The sequence below is a fragment of the Plectrocnemia conspersa genome, unplaced genomic scaffold (assembly GCF_051122295.1).
Source record: "Plectrocnemia conspersa isolate PC_06_02 unplaced genomic scaffold, ASM5112229v1 ptg000006l, whole genome shotgun sequence".
Lineage (NCBI taxonomy): Eukaryota > Metazoa > Arthropoda > Insecta > Trichoptera > Polycentropodidae > Plectrocnemia > Plectrocnemia conspersa.
Window position 1 is genome coordinate 15,425,985 of NW_028277170.1, and position 21,168 is coordinate 15,447,152.

Consider the following 21,168-nt stretch of genomic DNA (forward strand, 5'->3'; position numbering starts at 1 on the left):
TTAAAAACTTATTATGATTTGTCACTATATGTATAATTCATATTATGTTAGCAAGAAGATCAAGAGACAAGTAGTGTCAGCAAATAAATACTATTTCAGCCTAATAAAACAAATCAAATTGCGGACACTATCTCGTCGTACAAAAATATTGCTATACAAAACACAGATCAGACTAATTCTGATTTATGATTCAGAGAGCTGGACACTTACCAAGGCCGACGAAAGGTTGCTTGACATATTCGAGAGAAAAGTGCTTCGCAGGATATATGGCGCTATATACGAGTGCAACGAGTGGTGTATACGAAACAATCGGGAGCTCTACAACCTCTTCCAAGAAGAGTGTCTCCACCTTCATCAGAATTGGACACCAGGAAGGCAGTTGGAAGAAAAATATGATTGTAGCCAGTGTATGTTCGGTTTATATGCAGTTTAAAATACAGGATAGCGAACCTAACTTAACCGGCGAACGGTTGATGATGCTCGATTTATATTAAGTTGAAAAATATGGAGCAGTGTAGCCAAACAATGACCGGTATATATGAAGTTTAGTCGATTAATCGCCGTCGGTATTCTCCTCTCCATACTGTTAATTTTTCAACATCCCGACTTCGTGGCTTCCACCCTCTTGAATTCGCATCAAATAAAAATAATATATGCATGTTTACATCGAATCAGCGCGACAAATAATATCAGATTATATTATTTAACAATATTGTTTGATAATTTTAAATGAATACTACATCTTTATTTGGTGAATGTACTTGAATAGATATAGATTTCCGATTTTTCAATTGGTGCTCCCTGAAACAGCAGCTGGAGAAATTCAAGATCTCGCTTTGAAAATACTCGTCTATGAAATTTATCAAATCAAGGAATGAAGTTTGGCCACTCCTAGTAAATGTGTATGAAATGTTATACATAAAATAAAGAACTTAAATTTAAACTCCAGATGTAATCCACATATGTATATTTCAATTAAAACATTACATTTATGTTATTTTACACAAATCTTCAATTGTTAGATCAACAGGTTGAGAGTAATACTTTGAATGCACATTTTGTGCAACACTTGCATTGTTAGCCCTTTACACATTATGTACATTTAATGTAATCTTATGTATGAAGAATTCTCATAACTAACAAGCTCAATATCCTTACATTTATTACATACATTTAAAATAAATATTTTACACAAATATATAGTAAATAAAGTGAACAAACCATTCTATTACATTATTTATTATTAATATAAAATAAAAATTCAACAAAGGTACAATAACAAAATGTAATATAATATTCAATTTTATTAATTTAGACGAATTTTATTAATAATTGTAATACAAAAAATAATATAAAAATTATGAATTTATTTAATCAAAATCATTAAGCTAATAAAAAAATTTACATAAGAAAAAATAATATTAATTATTACAGTCACCCATTACATTTATATCATCTTAAATCTATTCACAATATCTTTGGTAAACGGTTATATAACATTTAAGGAACACACGAGATTCATAAAGAACAACATCAGAAACAGCAAACGTTTCTAATTTGAAACAAATTTTGGACCCAACATCTAATGACAATTTAACGCTAATTTTTTTTAAATTCAATTCACCAAAGTTTGTTGTGTTTCAAATTAGAAATTGGTTTTATTTCAAGTTAGTAACAATTAGAACTACTGGATGGGGTGGGGTTTGACGGTTGAAGGTGACGATAATAATCAACTTTCAATATACATTTTTCTACATACATACATATAATCTTGAATACGTTTATATTTAATTATAGAAAGTCATTGCAAAACATTGTCCGTAAACTCAACAAAATGTTAAAATCATGAAATATTTTTTTGTAAATAATACTGTATAACTTTTGCAAAAAAATGGTTATACCTCAGGATATCATTTTTTTTTCATAACTAAAAATAAAAGCGCCAAATAATAATTTTAAGCTTATAAATTACACAGTGACTAATGTGTGCATAAATTTATTTTAATATTTATACACACAAAAATACGTTCAAATTTAACTATACAACTTTTATATATTTTATATATTCAACACATTAAATTTTATTTTAGGTTAAAGATCTTACTAATATAATATATAATCATATAAGATCTTACTAACAAAATATATAATCAATAATATGCTATGCGCATAACATGATAGTCACTTATACAGAGCCATGCCGATTGAACGTTGACTTAATATTACCAAAATTCCATCGGATATACTATAAGGTATAACTATATTCAATACGCAGACAACAATAACGTTACATAGAAGATAATACCTAAGCTAAAACTGTTGAAATGGAAAAAAATTCTAGGATTGATGTTTGTCACAATAAAAGATTGATAAAAATAAACTGCCAAACTATTTCTATTATGTAATAACAATACAAGGTATATTTGAAGATATAGTGAAACTTACGTTGACTTACATGTTAATACTTGTTCTGGGAACAAAATCACTATAAATCTATGCACAATTAGCTAAATACAACAGATATATAACATTGATAAACACGGCATGCCTCTGTATTCACTTGGTAACGTCACAATTACTTGAATTTATTTGTCAATGTCGGTAGTTAGTTTTATAAATGTCGGTAGTATACATCAGGCGAGTACGTTGAGATACTTTCCCTTTTGCTCGCTCGCGTGTTGTGACGAGAGTGAGTGAGAGATAAGGACGCGCGCTCTCCTCTCACTCACTGCGGGAAAGTATTGCACCTTATGCGCCTGGTATATATTACTGTATTTGTTTGTTATAATCGGGTTCATGATTTCCATTTAATTTTAGGTTACTGATAAAGATATATTTTTGAAAACTTCTTTCACAGCTAGTTAGTTTTATAAATGTTGGTAGTATACAACAGGCGCGTACGTTGAGATACTTTCCTTTTAGCTCACTCGCGTGTTAAGTGAGCGAGAAATAATTATCTCTCACTCACTGCGAGAAAGTATTTCACCGTACGCGCCTAGTATACATTACTGTATTTGTTTGTTATAATCGGGTTCATGATTTCAATTTAATTTTGGGTCACTGATAAAGATATATTTTTGAAAACGTCTTTTACAGCTAGGTACAGCTAACGTCTTATTATCGGATGAAAAATATTAATGTACTTTGGACTTCGTTTTCTAATATAAAATAACATAATTTTAGCAGTATACTCAATATATTAAAATAGCAAAAATTGTTCTATAAACTAAAAACATGTTCATTCTTACAAATATGTCATTATGGAGATTATTTTTTTAAAAGTGCAATAAAACTGGTTCTGAATATAAATGAGATTAAAAAAGGATTAATTCAACTAAATATAGGGGGTTAGATTTAATTGTTATAATAAAAAATATCACATTCAAATTACTGTGACCTTGAACGTTTGAGTTATTCAAAATTTACTAATACATAAAGTATTGTTGATCATAAATATATCACTTGTAATATTTATTAATTACTTCAGATTTTTGAAGTAAAAACGGGTTGTCTAATTTTTTTGTCACTCCTCCTCAATGTCATCGTCGGTAATTTACATAACAGATTTACAACCAATTGTTACGGTTGACAGCGTCATATTGCGGACGTACTCCTAAAGCGTTCTGGTACGCAGTAGGAAATATGCCCATCATCTGCGAAGACGGATGACGCAACAGTTCTTCTTGGTGCCGCTGAATAAACTGCGGATAAAGCGGGGACGCCGGATCCATCTCCAAGAAAGAGAAACCAGGTCGTACCGGAGGGTGCTGGAAGAACCGGTACGGATTGGCCGACGGGTGAATGGAAGATTGGTGGTCTGATTTAGAAATTTTGTCGACGGATTCCTGCGCCGCTGTGTGCTGGTGGACGGCGGCCGTCGCTGCCATGTAATTTGCGTATGTGTTCGCTGACGTGTTACGCAAGTCTTCCAAAAAGTTAGACGGATCGCCGTATAGCCCAGTGGGTAAGGTGGTGGCAGTTCCAAAGTTGAAAGCGCTTCCAGGAACGATGTTCGGAGTCTTCATCGGTAGATCAGCGGGTTTGGGTTGCGGTGCTTTCAAACCGGCGTAAGAGTGGAACGTTTGCGTGCTCGGAGTCATTGCTTCGGTTTGAACTTTCTTCTTTCTGGATCTTGTCTTTTTCTCCGGTTCTACAACGGGCACCGGTGGTTCGGCCACGTTATGAACGCTCGGAGGTTGGAGGTTTGACAGATAGAGTTGATCTCTGTTGAACGATACTGGCAAAGTAGTTGGATATATTTGATTGGTAGGCTGAGCGACAGCATGTAAGCTGCTGTGTACGTTTTTGGGATACAAGTGAGCCAACGGAATGCTCTTTTCGTACGGTGACGAGCTGGACGCTTGATAACTCAAGAGTCGCTCTTCTTTGTATCTGTCCATAAGTTGTAAACTGGATAGATTTCTCAGCGAAGAATCCATTCCTAGAGGCGGATGGCAATTTGGAGGTTTATACGCACTCGTGGATGCATTCAGTGCAGCATGAGCATATACGTCGCTGGGTTTAGTTACGTGCATTGGAATTGAATTTTTGATCCGCGATGAGTAATCCTGTCCTTGTGGATACATTGGTATTCGTAATTCAGATGGTGAACTCTGCATTGCCTCTTCGTTCCCTCCAATGCCAGTTAACTCGATAGATTTTTCTACGTCGGCTAGGTGACGGTAGCTACTGTAAGCAGACAGATCGGTGCCTTTATTCATACAATCGAGTTTCCAATCAGACATGAGATTCTTACTATAATCGATAGTATCAGGATAATTGGACTTTGACATGGTTTCGTTGCGCTTCTTATAATTTTCGGTTAGCATCTCTTCGGTCAGACGCTTTGTCGTGTCCAATGGAATATTCTGATATTGCAAATTAGCAGCGAACTTATCGAGAACGTATCTTTGGTTCGATTCGTTAAGGTTTGCAGCAGATTGCATAGTATTTATGTCCACCAAGTTAGAATATGGCGAAGGTGGCACCATATTATACAAATCGTAACTTCGATGAGCTTTGCTCAACATGTTCATCTTTGCGGCAGACGAAGCTGATAATTTATTTTCAGTAGCCATGAGATAACTCATATTGATGGGATCAATATCCATCGATTTGCTGGCGTTGTCTAACGTCTTGCAGGAATAATCGGCACTTGTAACAGTGCATTCTGGTTTACTTGTTGAATACGATGAACACTTCAAATCTAAACCGGAAATTTGAGAGTGTTTCGTAATAGTGGCTGAACTGTCATGGTATGGTTTCTTGTGTCGTCCGATGGTGTTAAAATCATGTTGCTTTTTCAGCATGGAGTAAGCTGAATTTATATCTGCATACGGATCTCTCAAACCGGGCATCTGTTCTTTCATTGATTTGTTCAAAGATTTAGATTGCATATTTTCATAGTTAGGCAGCGCCTCTATGCAAGAAATAGGAGCATATTGTACTTTTTGCATACTATTATTGGTAGATGTGATGACACTTGTAGAATTATGGACATATGTAGTTCCACCGTTGTGCCCTTTAATGTCGTAAGATAATGGAGTATTACTCATCATAGAAAGGTCGAGCTGCTTGTTTGCCGGATGACTCATTTCTAACGAGTGCACGTTGTAAGTTTCAGCAGTGTCGGGTATTGTATGTTGGATTTCAGTATAACTTCGTTTCTTTACAGGGTACATGGAAGGTTTTTCGGTAGATTTGTTCTCGTACGAAGGAATGGTAATAGGAGTATTGTGTAAGAATGTTTGAGGAGAGTGTTGTACGTGAGCATAGGGCGAATGTTGACTATGTTGAGAATAAGACGCATGAGCCGGCGAATATGGTGTCGGAGTCGCTGGAGAATTAGGGTCTTTATAAATAGATTCTGCAGCATACATGCTATAATCGTCAGGTCGTCCGGAACGGTTAGCACTCAACTTGGAGTCATAGTAAGACTGACCAAATCCTGCGAGTGGATTCTTTGCTGCTGCCTCGTTGATGGTTTGATTGGCTGCATTACTAGAGACTGCATAAACATGCTGCGAGTAAGAAGCGTAAGGCGACTGTGGCGCATCTCGCGGACTGCAACTTTTTTCTGGACTGCTTTTTACAGATGCAGTATCTTGATAAAATCCTACTCTCACTGTTCCGTTCAGTGGAGGATATATATTTTTCTGATGGTCATCTAGCCGGGGCGAGGCTGGAGATCTCGTGAGTGGAGAGTTATGAGAAGGTTGATGACGTGGAGAATCAAGATCTTGACTGAAGGACGAACGCTCCGATACAGAACTGCCGGTGCTCAATCGTCTCACACGTCCTACGGATAGATTATTCAAAATTGTACTCTCGCCGTCTTCGGTGTTAAACTCTTCCAGGTTAGCCTGATCGCCTTTAGAAGTTTCAACAACCAAACTCCTACAATCTAAGCTGGTATCGTTTGATTTCGAGTCCTCGGCGTCGCTTTCGTCAGGTTTCTTTTTACAACTTCCTCCTTTAGGAGCACCGAACGCCTTAAACCAAGCACTCAGATTAGGAGTGGCCTTTTCTTGCGATGGATATAACGGTATTACTTTACTAGATTCAATCTTGGATTTAGGTGCACATTTTGGATATTCAACTTCGACATCGATTATAGTGGCACAACTCTCTTCGTCGGTTCTGACTTCGTTGTCGGATGTCATCGTTCCAGTATCTACGACTTCCCTTTTTTCTACTTTTTCGACAGCCGTTTCGTTAGTGAAGTTGTGCTGCTTTTCGATTCCGAAACCAACCGAATCTAAGACTGTTCCCAAGCTTAGTTTAGGACTTTCACACTCGTCGATTTTAATTAATGCAGTGCTTTTAACTTCTTTTCCCTTATTTGTGTTAACTGATGATACGGATTCTTCTTGTTTCATCCCCATCTGAACGTTTGAAATGAGATTCCCCTTAGTTTTACCAGGCTGAAGTCTTTCGATGGTCCTTTGAATCTCTTTCCTTCGAGATGTAATCTTTGAGATAATATCCTTGTTAATTGGCTGCTTTTTAACGCTTTTCTTAATAAAAGCAGATTTTTCTTTTTCATTTTGTCTGACAAAGTCGCCGTCGTATTTAGATGTCGAAGCGTAATCTTCGGCCAGGCATGCCGGGGAATCGTTACTAGAACCGTAATCGTTCTGCTTAGGAGGATCGTCAAATAGTTCACAAAATTCTTTTGCAGCCTGTTCCAGTGCTTCGGTGGCAGATTCGTTTTTAATATTGCTTAGCTGAAGGGATGCTTTACTTCTGGGACCCTTTTTGAAAACAGATCTAGTACTTTTTTTTACATTGCTTTCAGAAGAAGAATCCATGTCATCGGTAAACTCATATTCATCTGCTTTATTTTGCTTTGACTTGTTGTTATCTACAGTTTTAGCAGTTTTGGAATCATCTTGAGACGTCTTTGATTTGCGACTGGGTCCACTTATGTTAAACTCGTCATCCTTTTGGTATGTTGTGTCATTTTTTTTCTCATTTTTTGTCTTGATTTTATCTACCTTTTCTTTCGACTTAGAATGTTTCTTAACTGAGACTAGTGATAAATTTTGCGATGCCTTCTCAGAGGTCTTGCTATCATTATCTTTTTCTTTTGAAGCGCTGTTATTTAAGAAACCGCTCCTTCTTTGTTTTATTTCGTCATATTTATCCTTATAGAAAATTTGTTCGGCCTTTTCTTCTTGATATTTTGCCTCACGTGCAATCTTTTCAGCCTCACTTTCTTCATGCTCGTTCGATGAACGGTGAGACCTCTTTTTTTTGTTTTTCTTACTGAGATGTTTGGAGTGCTTGCGCTTTTCCTTTCTTGCATGTTTATCTCTGTGCTTCTTCTTTGAATTTTTGCTACTCTTTGCCTTCCTCTTCTTTTTTTTCAGTACATTCTTCTCTGTAGATGATGAATGAGAATGAGAATGTTCACTGTCAACATCAGTATCTTTGTTCTTTTCTTCCTTTTCGATTTTCGCCTTTTTCTCAGAAGACTTGTGGTGCTTTGAAGAAGTTTCACCCTCTTCTGGCTCGTTATCTAAAATTAAAATTATAATTATAATATTTTTTTACGCTAAATTAACCTTTATTTTTAAAATACCATTGCTGTGTTTTCTCTTTCTTTTACCGCTCTCATCAGTTTCCTCTTCGGGCTTCTTAGCTGGCTTTTCTCGTTTAGAAGATTTTTTAGGTGGATTTTGAATAGGATATTCTATGGCAATTTCTTCATCTGAGGAAGAAATTGCTTCGAAATATCGCTGTGTGAGTCGTGTGAAGGCCGTTTCCAAATTGTCGACCATCTCTGTGTATTCTATGAAATGAAAAACGAAAATAAGTAACAGCCAATCTATTGAGAATAAACTAATTTGAATAGTTTCAAAATACCATTGTCTTGTCCGTTGTAGAGTCTACAATTATTCACGATTAAATTGAAATCGGATTGGAACATGGTGAAGTCCGTATAGAAGCCTTGCTCTAAACGATCCTCCATGCGCTGTAAATCCATAGGACGCCTGATGACGCTGTAATAGTTCGGCGCATATTCTTCCTCCACGGGATCCATAAATGGCCAAGCGTCCTCGTGAGCTTTGAGCTGATCCAAGACTTTATACATATCTGTCTGTACATCTTCTTCCATTAGGCCAAATCTGAAATGTTTTGAGAACAATAAGTATCGAGATTTTTCTTTGTCGAGTTAATTTTTAACACTCACATCTGGGAAGTTTTAAGTTTCTTCCTAGTACTATTAGGCTGTTCCTTTTTATCAGGTATAACGATTTGTCCGGTGGCACATGCCAATGAATTGTTGGTTTGCCTGCCCGACGGCTTCGGGTCGGGTGCTTCAGATTGGTCATTATCATCGCCATGATGCTTCTTCCTAGATTTCTTTTTATGTTTATTTGACACAGAAGCCACAGGTTCTCCGGACGAGCTCCTAGACTTGTCTGATGACGATGAAACCGAATGTGACCTTAAAATATAAACATTGTTAAATTTTTAAATCATCTACATACTCTCAATCGTTGAATTCTAACCTTTTTAATTCACGCTGCCTAGCACGGTGTTCTCTCTCTGAATAGTCACATTCGTGCGCCTTACTTGTCTCTTCCTTGCTGTCTCCATCGTCAGTTTGCTTCTGTTCTTCTTCTTCCTTTTGTTTATTTTTTATCTGTACTCTGGATGATGTACGCCGAGGCATTGACTCCAGAAGCCTATAAAAACACTGAATTGCTAACCAGCCTCGAATCTTTTTGACATAGTATACTTTTTAAAAATAGTATTTATTCATCAATTTCAGGCTATATAAATTAAATTACAATTGCAGAAACTGAATTTCATATCAATATTCTTAATAATGTGTACGATAGACAAAACTATAACCAACTAGGCGTAAGCACTTAATGCACACTAACATTGTCGCAATAAATACATATTAATGCACATTAGCTTTGTCGCATTAAATACATATAAATATCGCAGCAGATTTTATTTTAATAAATATATATAGTCCATCCAAGATGTTAACGCTCATCATCGTTGTGTTGGAAATAAGAGTGCGTGTACGCATGCATGCATACATATACAGTTTTCTGAGAATTTGTTTACACCGATAGGAGAAATTGACCAATACTAAATCAGGGCTGTTTTAATGGTAGGGTGACCATACGTTGGAAATCGAATTAAAAATTATAACATGTTATATTTTTATTATTAATTATTGTCATGTTGTGTAATTTTGTAATCAATAAAACAATTCCTGTAATATTCTATTGGTATTTTTTTATTATTATATTAAACAGATATTCGACCTTTAGAGTGACCAAAACTGCTATCATGTTTTTGAGTTAAATATATATATATATATATATATATATATATATATATATATATATATATAAATATATATATAAACAAAATAAGGAAGTGATATTTTACATTTTCCTCAACAAATTAAATTAAAAAAGGAAAAATTAATTGAACGTGTAATTTCACATGGTCACCTTATTATGTGTCTCACCAATACTGTGTCGATGAGCGTTCACATCTTGGACGGACTGTACATATATACACATATACATATACACACATATATATATATATATATATATATATATATATATATATATATATATATATATATATATATATATATATATATATACATGTATATATCTGGTGTGCATCGATTTAGGAGTAAAGTAAAAATCGTTAATTTATAGGAGTATTTTAAACTAATATATTAACAAAAATATTTTCTATTTTAAATGGGTTAAAGCATCAGATAGCAGATAATTTTTGGTGCCACCGGTACAAACTCTTGTATGACTAATCGAATTACAACAAAGTGAATCTAGAATTTATAATCCATGAACCAGTAGCACCAAAAACCATCTGCGATCCGAGGTTTTATATCTGAATAGTCATAATTGAAACTGAGGTTTCAGTTTAAATATGTTTGAGCATATGAAGAAAACATTAAAAACATTAAATAATAACATGTATTAAAAAGTGATTTTAAATATTTACACTCTTAATAATACGCAATAAGATATAACTAATAGAAACACACATAAATCGATATAAATTGTAATCACATAGTTTTGTCTCTATACATTGTATAAATAGGTCAACGCGCAAAATATAAACGATTGATATTTATTAACAATACCTTTTACGTCTTATTCGTTCTTTTTCTAGAAACAGCCGCGGTATCTCAGGAATGAAGTTTTCCGACAATGATACGTAGAGGTCCTTTTCGACTCGGCTAAATGCGTTTTTGAATTTGTCTGCAAGATGTATCCAGTCCGATTCCGTAAAGCAAACTACTTGCCAAATTCGATCTTGTTTATCCTCCGCTCTATCAGATACATTGTGACTATAAACATTGTACTCTTCTCTATGCCTGCGCCTCTTGCCATTCGGAGTATCGAGAAAATCTTCTCTGTATAAACGGGTGCCGTAAAAGTACCAGTAAGCGGAAGAATTGTCGTCCCAACTGCAAAAAAGGTAGTCAATCAACTGTGTAAATAAAATTACTAATAATTAAAATTTATTTTACCCAAGTGGCTCCACTCGGAGACTTTCCGCTTCCAAGTTTTTCAATAAGTCGAAGACGTCCTCGGCTGCCAATCTAAAATCGCAGAGGGCTTGCAGTATTTGAACTTTGCGCCTAAGCGGTAAGAATTGAAAGTCGATGTCTGCATTAAAGATGTTAGAGTGTCCGGACTCTTGACACTTCTGGCGGAACAATCGCCGCAGGAACATCTGAACCGGAAAAAAAAGTAAGTTTAAACATTGACATACTTTTTAAAACATACTGGAGTGTGTCGGTTGACAGACCTGATAATTTGACGCGGAGATGTCATTGTTGCCCAGACAGCCGCTGAGGAGGCGGACAATGAGTTCGGTGAGCAGCGAACTAGCGCAATCCTCCGTTCCATCCGTGAGAAGTGCTTCTTCAAGCTCCTGCACCAATACAGATAAATCTTTTATATTACTGCTGATTATTTGTACATTTACATACTATTTTTGGAAAAGCATATTATTGTTTTTTTTATAACTCTCATGAGCAATTAATAGATTGCTGCATACAGGCTAATTACTCTACAACCCACAAATTTACTAAAGACAATGAGACTGTCGATCTTTATATATACGAGGGACCTAGTCCATTTATAATTAATCATAGTATTCCAAAATAACCGATACCGATATCTCGTGAATTGTTAATGCTACAGAACAAAATAACTAGATGACATTGGTAAATCCAATTAAATCATAGTTCAAGCTCTTAGAATATATCAACAATTAGCAAATTAATTTAGATTGTGGGTCAACATCGATCAAATAAAATTTATCAATGCAAAACGGAACACCAAGTGTCTTCCTAAGGTTACCAAATCAACACAAAAAATCGAGTTGGTGACAATACAGAATGAAGGATAATCGTAGACAATAAATGATGATTCTACGGTTACCATTTACAACACACATCTTAATGCATCACAACAAGAATGACTATTCATCTTTACAAAACTCGAGTAAGAATTGTATGACTTAGCATCATCTGAAAAATATATGGTATGTGACCGAGAAAGCATAGTTCTAATAAATGAGAATAGTGATAACATTGGTATAATCTTGAATAAATAAAAATAAAATGGCGCCATCCGGCATTCAGAGATATGTGAAATAGCTTATATTTGTGAAGGACCATGGTGGTTGTACAGAATTGCAACATAGCTAGCACTATGTGTTATTAATTGGCAAACTAGGGCACATGATAGATATATCTGGAGTACATGCAGAAGGTGGCCAAGGCGTACCCGAGCTGTAGAGCCAATAATGTTACATTAACAAACTCACAGTATCGTTCGTTTATTTGGAAACGGGCGTTTGTATCTAAAGAGAGTATCGGACATATATATATATTTTTTTAAATTGAATTGTAAATTTTTGAGTTGAATTTAATAAAAAAAAAAAACGAAAGTTGATAAACCGCCGCCGGCAATAAATAATTCACATATTCGACTTAAAATACGCCAGATTCTATTATGTGCAGCCATTTTATTTATTCATGCGACAATGCAATTTAAATAAGCAATGCAAGTCGTCATTTATGTATATATTTCGATCGTAAGGTCATGCGCAGCCACCGTTGTACAAACCGCTAGTAGAGCAGACTTTATTGTCAATTACTCTCCATTAGTACTGAGATATTGCTTTATGTAAGATTGTAATACAAAAAAGACCTTAAAAGATCCTCTTATTCTTATATTAGCAAATTTAGCCCGACGTCATCTGAGCTAAAATTTGTTTTTTATAAAGATGTTTTATTCGGAGATAGAACTATAATATTCAACATTATCATTTAACACTTTTGAATATGTCCAAAATTGCACATTATTTCGAATGGGATATAGAAAGGGTTGCCATACTATTAAGTAAAAATGCGAATAACGATAAAATTATTCATTATACGCCAACACCAGTTAATGCATGTACGTGAAATTTGTTAACCTTTTAATTATTTCATTACAGCCATTGTGGGATACTTCTCGAAGCAATCTTCCATGTGAAGATGTAGTAGAATTAACCAAATCATATATACCAGTGGTGCAACAATTTTAAATCATTTTCCGCGAACTATTTTCTAAAATTATATCACTAGCCATGATGACACTTGCATCCTGTCCAGCCGAACAGATCACCCACTTATGAATGTGGTTTTTGAGGATTGTATGTAATGTAGCATATCCTGCTCTAATAATTGACAACTGATTTATTAAAAACAATTTCTCGATTAATAATATAACCCTCACCAATTTTTTTTGTTAATTGAGACTTTTATTTCTATGCAAATTCATAAAACAAGTCAGTAAATGGAAATTCAAGTTAATCAAATGGCTAGAAAATATCTTTAATATGACACAATTTTTCAACACAAATATCACAAATGGCCTATAGATAACTAATTATGGACAAAGAAATCTAATAAATATATCGTCTTTGAGCCGAGAGGGACCAACAATATTTAGTAGATTTTTTTATTATAAATATTGTCCGTTTTTGATATATGTTTCACAATATATGCAGTTTTGACACATCTATGAGACTGTTTTTTTTACATTTCAATGTTATTCAAAGTTCAATTGTTGTTAGTTATATAACTATCTATTTTTTCCGATGAACAGACTTATCCTCACAAGGCAACTGCTCACACGAACAGTGCTCACATGGACTATTTCTCACATGAACATTAATGCAACTGCCCACACTAAAATTGCTCACAAGTCGATTGCTCATTTTGATTGTTTAAAAAATAAATACGTAACAAATTTCCTGATGATGATACCAATGGAAAAATAGCATTTTTAGTCATATAAAATATATGTATATTATTAAAGAAATAATAAAATTATTTAAAAATAGTGTATGAATATATAATAATTTATTTTAATCGATTAATTTTTTTTCATTTTGTGTTCTGTTATTTTTGAAATGAAATAACTTTCTTTTTGAAGTTCTATATATTATGTACCAGATTTCAAAGCAAGTAATTATGAAACTAAGTCAATTCAATTAGTTGTAATTTTCATATAAAATAATATTGCGCCTAAAATAGAGTTTAGGAATATCTATAAATTTATTAATTTTTTTACCCTGATCACATTTAAGCTCGATCACATTTAATCGAAATGTTTTTTCATCGTAAGCTTTTTTTATATTTTTTTTTTTTACAAGAATAGTCATTGAAATGAGCAGCAAACACAAAAAAGTGATTTTTCATGAGTAATATTCGTTTAAGCAATTTTCATGCGAGCAATAGTCCACGTGAGCAGTGAACACCATTGTTTTTAAATGAGTCTTCATTACCTCTAAGTTTTTATAGTTATGAAATTATAATATTAATCGTGAAATATAAGGTCCAACAAACACACTCAAGTTTATAAACGGAAATATGTGATGTTATTAGTTTTGAATTAACAATACATCTCTCCAGTGACATTAGTGTTAGCATAAATTGCGATGCTAATGTTAGTAAATAAATAGCAACCTTTTTTGCAATATCCATTTTATGGATCAATACCTCATAGTTCATATATTAGACGAAGAAGATCCATAGAAATAAAGACATTAAATTCTCATTGGATATATGATATTCTTTGATCTCAAATAGGAACCCATATGTCTCTTGTTACATTGGCGTTGAGAAGTCAAATAATATTTTAGATTATGCATTCAAGCCTCAATTAGACTAACAAATGTTGCGAATCCCTTATCTAGATCTTTAATACATTCAATTTTATTATGCTTAAAAAAGCGATTAAATCAATACTGATTTGTGATTATTATTTCAAGTTACAATTCGAGCTCCTAAGAGAGATTTAGAAACACATAAAACATGCAGCAGTACTTGCGTTGCTAATACTAGCAAATAAATGAAAAACTTTGTCCATATGCTTTTAGCAATATGCAATTAATGAATCAATACCTCACATTTTATATAATAATATAGGGGGTAGAGTCTAGAAATTAAGGCATTCAAGTCCCAAACGGATATGTGATGTGCTTTGTTCAAAAATAGCAACTTAAATGTCTAATGTTGCATTGGGGTTGAGAGAGCAAAATTTTAGTTTTCTAAGCTTCTTAACAAAAAGGCGAATGCATTCAAGCCCCAATTAGACTAACATATGTTGCGAATCTTTAACCCTTTTGAGTAGTGTCCATTTATACACATTTGTTAATTTGTTATTATACACCTGGGAGTGAGTTATTTTGCGTATTTTTCCATTATTATTACTGTTATTTATTTATTATTATTTTATATATAATTTATAGTAAATTATAAAAAAAAATATTAGTGTTTTTCAACGCTTTGATTTATATTACTTCTTTTTTGTGTTGGTATGTTTTAATAATTTATTTTAAATATTAATTAAATTATTCGATTTTTGTTAATTTTTTCGTATCAATAAAGAGGCTTTCGATATTTTTTATAATATAAATATAAAATATTTTTTTATGTTAATTTATTTCGTTATTTATTTAGTTATTTATGAAATTATATAACTACCTGGGGTACCTCAAAGCAGCAATAGATCGACCACCGTATATAAATGGCGATACTCCTCAAAGGGTTGAGATTCAATATAATAAGACAATGGACTCTAGAGAGAAATATTGGAATAGTTATTGTGCTCATTAAAAGTAAGTAAAATGAGAGCTTTTTGTCCAGACGATTTTTTGTTTGTGTCATTTGGGTTAAGACGTTAAATTTTATTATGTTTGAAAAATAGAATAAATAAATATACTGATTTATGATTAGTATTTCAAATTAAAATTAAAGCTCCTAAAAGAGATTTACAAGTATATAAATACATTCAGCAGTAATTGCGATGCTAATGCTAGCAGATAAATGATAAGCTTTGTCCGTACGCTTTTTGCAATATGTTATTTATGAACCAATACCTCACATTTTATACAATATTAGAAGGGGCAGAGCCATAAAAATTAAGCCATTCAAGTCCCGAATGGACATGTGATGTGCTTTGTTCTAAAATAGCAACCTATATGTCTATTGTTGCATTGGCGCTGAGAAATCATATAATATTTTAGATTGCTTAGTTCCTAATCTAAAAGTCGAATGCATTCAAGCTCCAATTAGACTAATGTATGTTGCGAATCTTTTACCTTGATCTTTAAGATGTAATAGAACATTACAACGGATTAAAGGGAAGTATTGGAATACTCATTGGCCTCATTAAGTTAAAATGAGAGCTTTGTCCAAAGCATTGTTATATTTGTATAATTTGGATCAATACATTCAATTTTATTATGCTTACTAAAAGTAATTAAATCAATATACTGATTTGTGAATAGTATTTCAAATTACAAGTTGAGCTCCTAAAAATGATTTCGAAACACAAGAGACATGCAGTAGTAATTGAAATGTTAATGCTAGTAAATAATTAACAAGTTTTGTCCGTACGCTTTTTGCAGTGAGCTTGATGGATCAATACCTTACATTTCATGAATAAAATAAAAAGAGGCAGAGCCACAGAAACTAAGACATTCAAGTATTAAAGGGATGTGGATGTTCTTTGTCTTCAAATAGCTATCCATATGTCTCATGTTACAAAGGTGTTGAATAGTCAATAAATAATTTAGACTGTGTAGCTTCTAATCAAAAACTCGAATGAACTCAAGCCACAATTAGTCTAACATATGTTGCGAATATTTTGATATGAACTTTAAGATCAAATATTTACAAGACGATGCACAGGAAGATAGATACTGGCATGTCTATTGGGCTGTAATTAAAAGAAAATAGAAAAAGAGCTTATCCAGATGCTTATTTATTAAAAGTGATTTAATGAAAATAGTAATTTGTCATTATTGTACCTTTATAAAACTCTGTATAGAGATTAAAAAACAGAAATACATGCAGCAGAAATGGCGATGTTAATGCTAGCAGATAAATGGGAAGCTTTGTTCGAACGCTTTTTGCAATATGTGTCTGCTGGATCAATACATTTTATTATTAATATTAAAAGCAGCTCCTGTCGAATATGTGTTGAAAAGTCGTATAAAATTCGAGATAATTCAACTTAACACTTGTAAGTCAAAATCAATTTGACTTGCAAGTGTTATTTTGAAGTTTAAGACCTGTAAATAAAACAATAGCTTTGTCCATATGCTATTTTTATATGCATCTTCTGGATCAATACATACAATTTCATTATAATTATTGAATGCGATAATATACGGCATAATCATTGACAGTCCTCGACATTTGTGTTGAAAAACTGCATCATTAATTATAATTAGTTTGATGTACTGCGCGTTCGCGAACATATGCATCGCGATAGGTTGAGAGTCCTGCAGCGCAAAATCGATGCAGGTACTCCGGATTTCCGGTTAGTAGCGTAGAGCGAGAGCCTACATCGACATGCGTATTGCATCACATCAAAACATGCACATTCTGAGCGCTAATCGATGCAGCTCGAGTTGTCCCGCGCCGCCCGGTAACTCAATCCCGACCTACGTACACACACACATACATCGTTTATATCGTAAACAACAGTTTACTGCGTAGTTTCGGGAAATGTCACTTCCGGGCGCATCGTGTCGCGGCGCATCGCTATTAAAAAATCCAAAAAAACATACATATCGATCGTAATTTCGACTCACCTCTATATCGAAGTCTAGCAGATCGAAGGCTGCTCTGAAGAGAGAGCAGAAGTGAGCGATGCTCGGGACTTCCCACCATGACTGTATGTCTGTAAACGGCAACATATTGTACGGACACCATGCTAGCGTCGAACCCTCAGCCCTTACAGGGGTCTTGTCGACGCTCACCTAAGATGCCGATGAGCGTAGGACACATAGCCCTAAGTCAAACCTTAAACCCACACCAACGTTTTTCACTTCACAAGAAAAAGATGGCGGACGGGGGTGCCGCCCCCGCGGCCTTTTTACACCCCCCCGGGCCGTGTCGCACTTGGTCTTTCGCTCGGGCGCACAGATCGGCCGGGGGCGCAGTCTCGCGAAAGCCACCGGGGGCCTTTTGTGGGGCGCGTCAGTCAACGGGGCGCAGCAGCGGCGGCCATTTTGAGCTCAATGTTTGTTTTTCGAATTTGGTTTGGCCGTAAGCCCGTGAGGAGCGACCATGCGCGCGTCCGCAGTCTCCGGGCGTTTGTGGCCAACTAGCCCTAAGACCGGCTGCCGCGCAAGCGCCCTTTTTGCCGTCCCGGGCATAAAGCCGATCAATTGATTGAGGTGCAATATTCCTAGTAATTTAAAACCTGCATCCAGGCACACTATTACACCGACGATGCACACATTTAAATCTCGGACGAGTCCAAGTTGCGCTTTGAGATTTATTTATCCTATTTTTACCATAGTTTTTATTTATTTGCTTATTGAAGTAACTTATAATTTCTTTTCTTCTTCTCTTTATATATATATATATATATATATATATATATATATATATATATATATATATATATATATATATATATATATATATATATATATATATATATATATATATATATATATATATATATATATATATATATATATATATATATATATATATATATATATATATATATATATATATATATATATATATATATATATATATATATATATATATACTAATTTACTATACAATTATAATTTTACTTATTTTTAAAATTAATTATATTTGTATAAATGATTGACAGCATACTCTCTATTGTAAATGAATGTACAACGCTATATAGACTAAATGCTTGTATTTTCCCATCTTTTTATGAGAAGTTGCCGTAATTTAATGTTGAGGGTAAATTCGGCTCAAAGTGCTAAATGCGAAACTTTTCTTCTCAAGGATAAGATGTCGGTTTTTCTGTACACTTGTGATATTTTCCCTCTTAGAAAGGACATCTTAACGGAACTTGAAAATATACATTTAAATGTGTTTAATTTCCCCGTTGGTCTTAAGAATTGTGCTAACCATGTTCCAATTAAATAAGAACAGATAAGTTTTTGAACTACATACAAAGACATTCAAGTAAATAGTTTTAGATTTAAAATTTTATTAGAGATACAAATGGTATGACATTGATTAACATAATAACACTTATTTTCCAATTATTTGTTATAACGACTTCTTTATTCAATCTTTAAAAAATTTGCTTAACCCGGAACGTGCAGCTTCTTTCATTATTGTAGAATTGTTTGCTTTCGAGATTATGGTGATCCAAGTAGAGATAAAAAAGTCGAAATTCTCCGAAATGAAGTGACGATTTTTCAGTTTTAATATAGTGTTATAACTAAAATAGCGGCATCATATAAAATCTTTTACACCATCGCATAATACTGTGAATGTTATTCACGGACCTCATTTATTATTTCTTAGTGCTTATCTCAAAACGTGTTTCTCATTTATTCTGTTTTGAAAAGTTAAGTAGTGCATATGTGAAAACATTAAAACGATTATTCCAAATACATATTTGTTTGGTAAGTAAATTCTATTATATAATTGCGTACTTAAAATACATGTTTTTCCTGCATCCAGGTTTCGAAGCATTTGGCTGTGCACGCATTTTCACCAAAAAGCATTTGGCTGCGCACGACCTAGACAAGCAAACAGCGGTTACGTGCGAATTGTTACACTTAATAGCGATTACGTATATTGATAAGTAATTTAAAAATAATAATAATTACGATATTGATCAATAATCTCTTGGTAATAATTTCGCTAATATATTTTCACTATATCTTCACTGTTGTAGTAGTTTTCTAAGAATTTCATAAAAATTCATATCCTATTTCCATGAAAATGTGATGAGATGTAAATGATGTGACCAGGCCCGGTCGGTGAGATATTTTGCCTTTCGCTCGTCCACGCGTTAAGTGAAGAAAGTGAGTGAGAGATAAGAACGTGCAGTTGCACGTTCTTATCTCTTACTCACTCTAGTAACTTAACACGCGAGCGAGTGAAAGGTAAAATATCTCATCGATCGGGCCTAAGTGTAATGCACTGTTAATTTACTTCATAAACAGCTAAGAGCGTCGTCATTTTGCATCTGATATTTTTAAATCAACATGATTGATCAGTGGTGCTTAACTTTTCTCATTGATGAGAAAACGATGGGTTTATTTTTTCACGTGTGCGACCTTAACACATGAAAGCCGTTTTATCGATGATTAAAAAATCATTCATATAAACTAGTTTTACTTGTGTATTTTGTTACAATATGTAGGCCCGCAAACGGGTCCGCGCATGTCAGAAGTCGGTATTAAAAGGAGGACCGCTTGATATGGGTCAAACATTTCTTTGACCATAGCAATATTTGTAATGGGCATAACCCAAATAAATCAGAACAAATGACGTATGTCGATTATATACATCTGAAAAACCTGTGTAAAAAACCATATTGTACTCAACTTTTATTTCATTTTTATCGTATCCTGGAGATCAAAATTACTGATTATTAAAATTATAATTCTGAATAATCATCAATCATTTTTCTAAGCACGTTAAGAACGATTATATTGATGATTAATTTCAATCAAGGTGGATCGTGTAAACATAATGTTTAAATTTATCTAAAAAATGCTGAATAATAAAAATTATTTCATATATATGTATGTTACATTAAACACGTAAAATAGTAAAGGTGAACTTAAAAAGAGTATTTTTGAGTTTACCCTTAATGTTTTCATCAACATGTTATTAAAATCTTGAAAAATAACATTGCATTGCAGTTAGGTTTTGCCGGATCAAGAATATATTTAATAGTTTCTCAACAAGAGAACTTCATAGTGACTGATCCATGTTTTTATTTTAATAGTATTGAGATGATTTTTGCCAAGTTTGATATGTAAAATATCAATATTTATGTTTTTTAATTATTAAGGTTTCTCTCGAGGTGTTGTTCGATGGGAGACGAAGCTAAAGACTGCGGTCAAAGAAATCCTTGAAACGTAGTAGTGGTCCAAGCGTTGAGACAAAGCGTGACTAGGCAAGTGTGGTTTTATTCGATGGTATAGTCCTGTATCTCTGATTTTTTTCGATGAATTAATGAGATATCGATACTGTGTTTAATAAAATCAAATGGCGCCCCCATTTGAACTAATTTCCGCATCGGGCGACCGCCCATAAAAAAAGAATCATCAAAATTTATAAAC

The 21,168-nt window shown here is 33.8% G+C and overlaps 1 protein-coding gene across 1 annotated transcript; it reads right to left on the minus strand.

The window, feature by feature from the left end:
- Positions 1-1,919: 1,919 nt before the first annotated feature.
- Positions 1,920-18,104, minus strand: dikar (CECR2 histone acetyl-lysine reader dikar). Its single transcript, XM_088187295.1, has 10 exons — positions 17,845-18,104; positions 17,677-17,765; positions 11,323-11,448; positions 11,042-11,247; positions 10,652-10,978; positions 9,018-9,194; positions 8,696-8,953; positions 8,368-8,630; positions 8,084-8,293; positions 1,920-8,020 (listed from the first exon to the last, which is right to left on the minus strand). Exons 1-10 carry the CDS (start codon positions 17,870-17,872, stop codon positions 3,567-3,569), a joined length of 6,138 nt encoding a protein of 2,045 aa, XP_088043421.1. The 5' UTR covers positions 17,873-18,104; the 3' UTR covers positions 1,920-3,566.
- Positions 18,105-21,168: the final 3,064 nt, after the last annotated feature.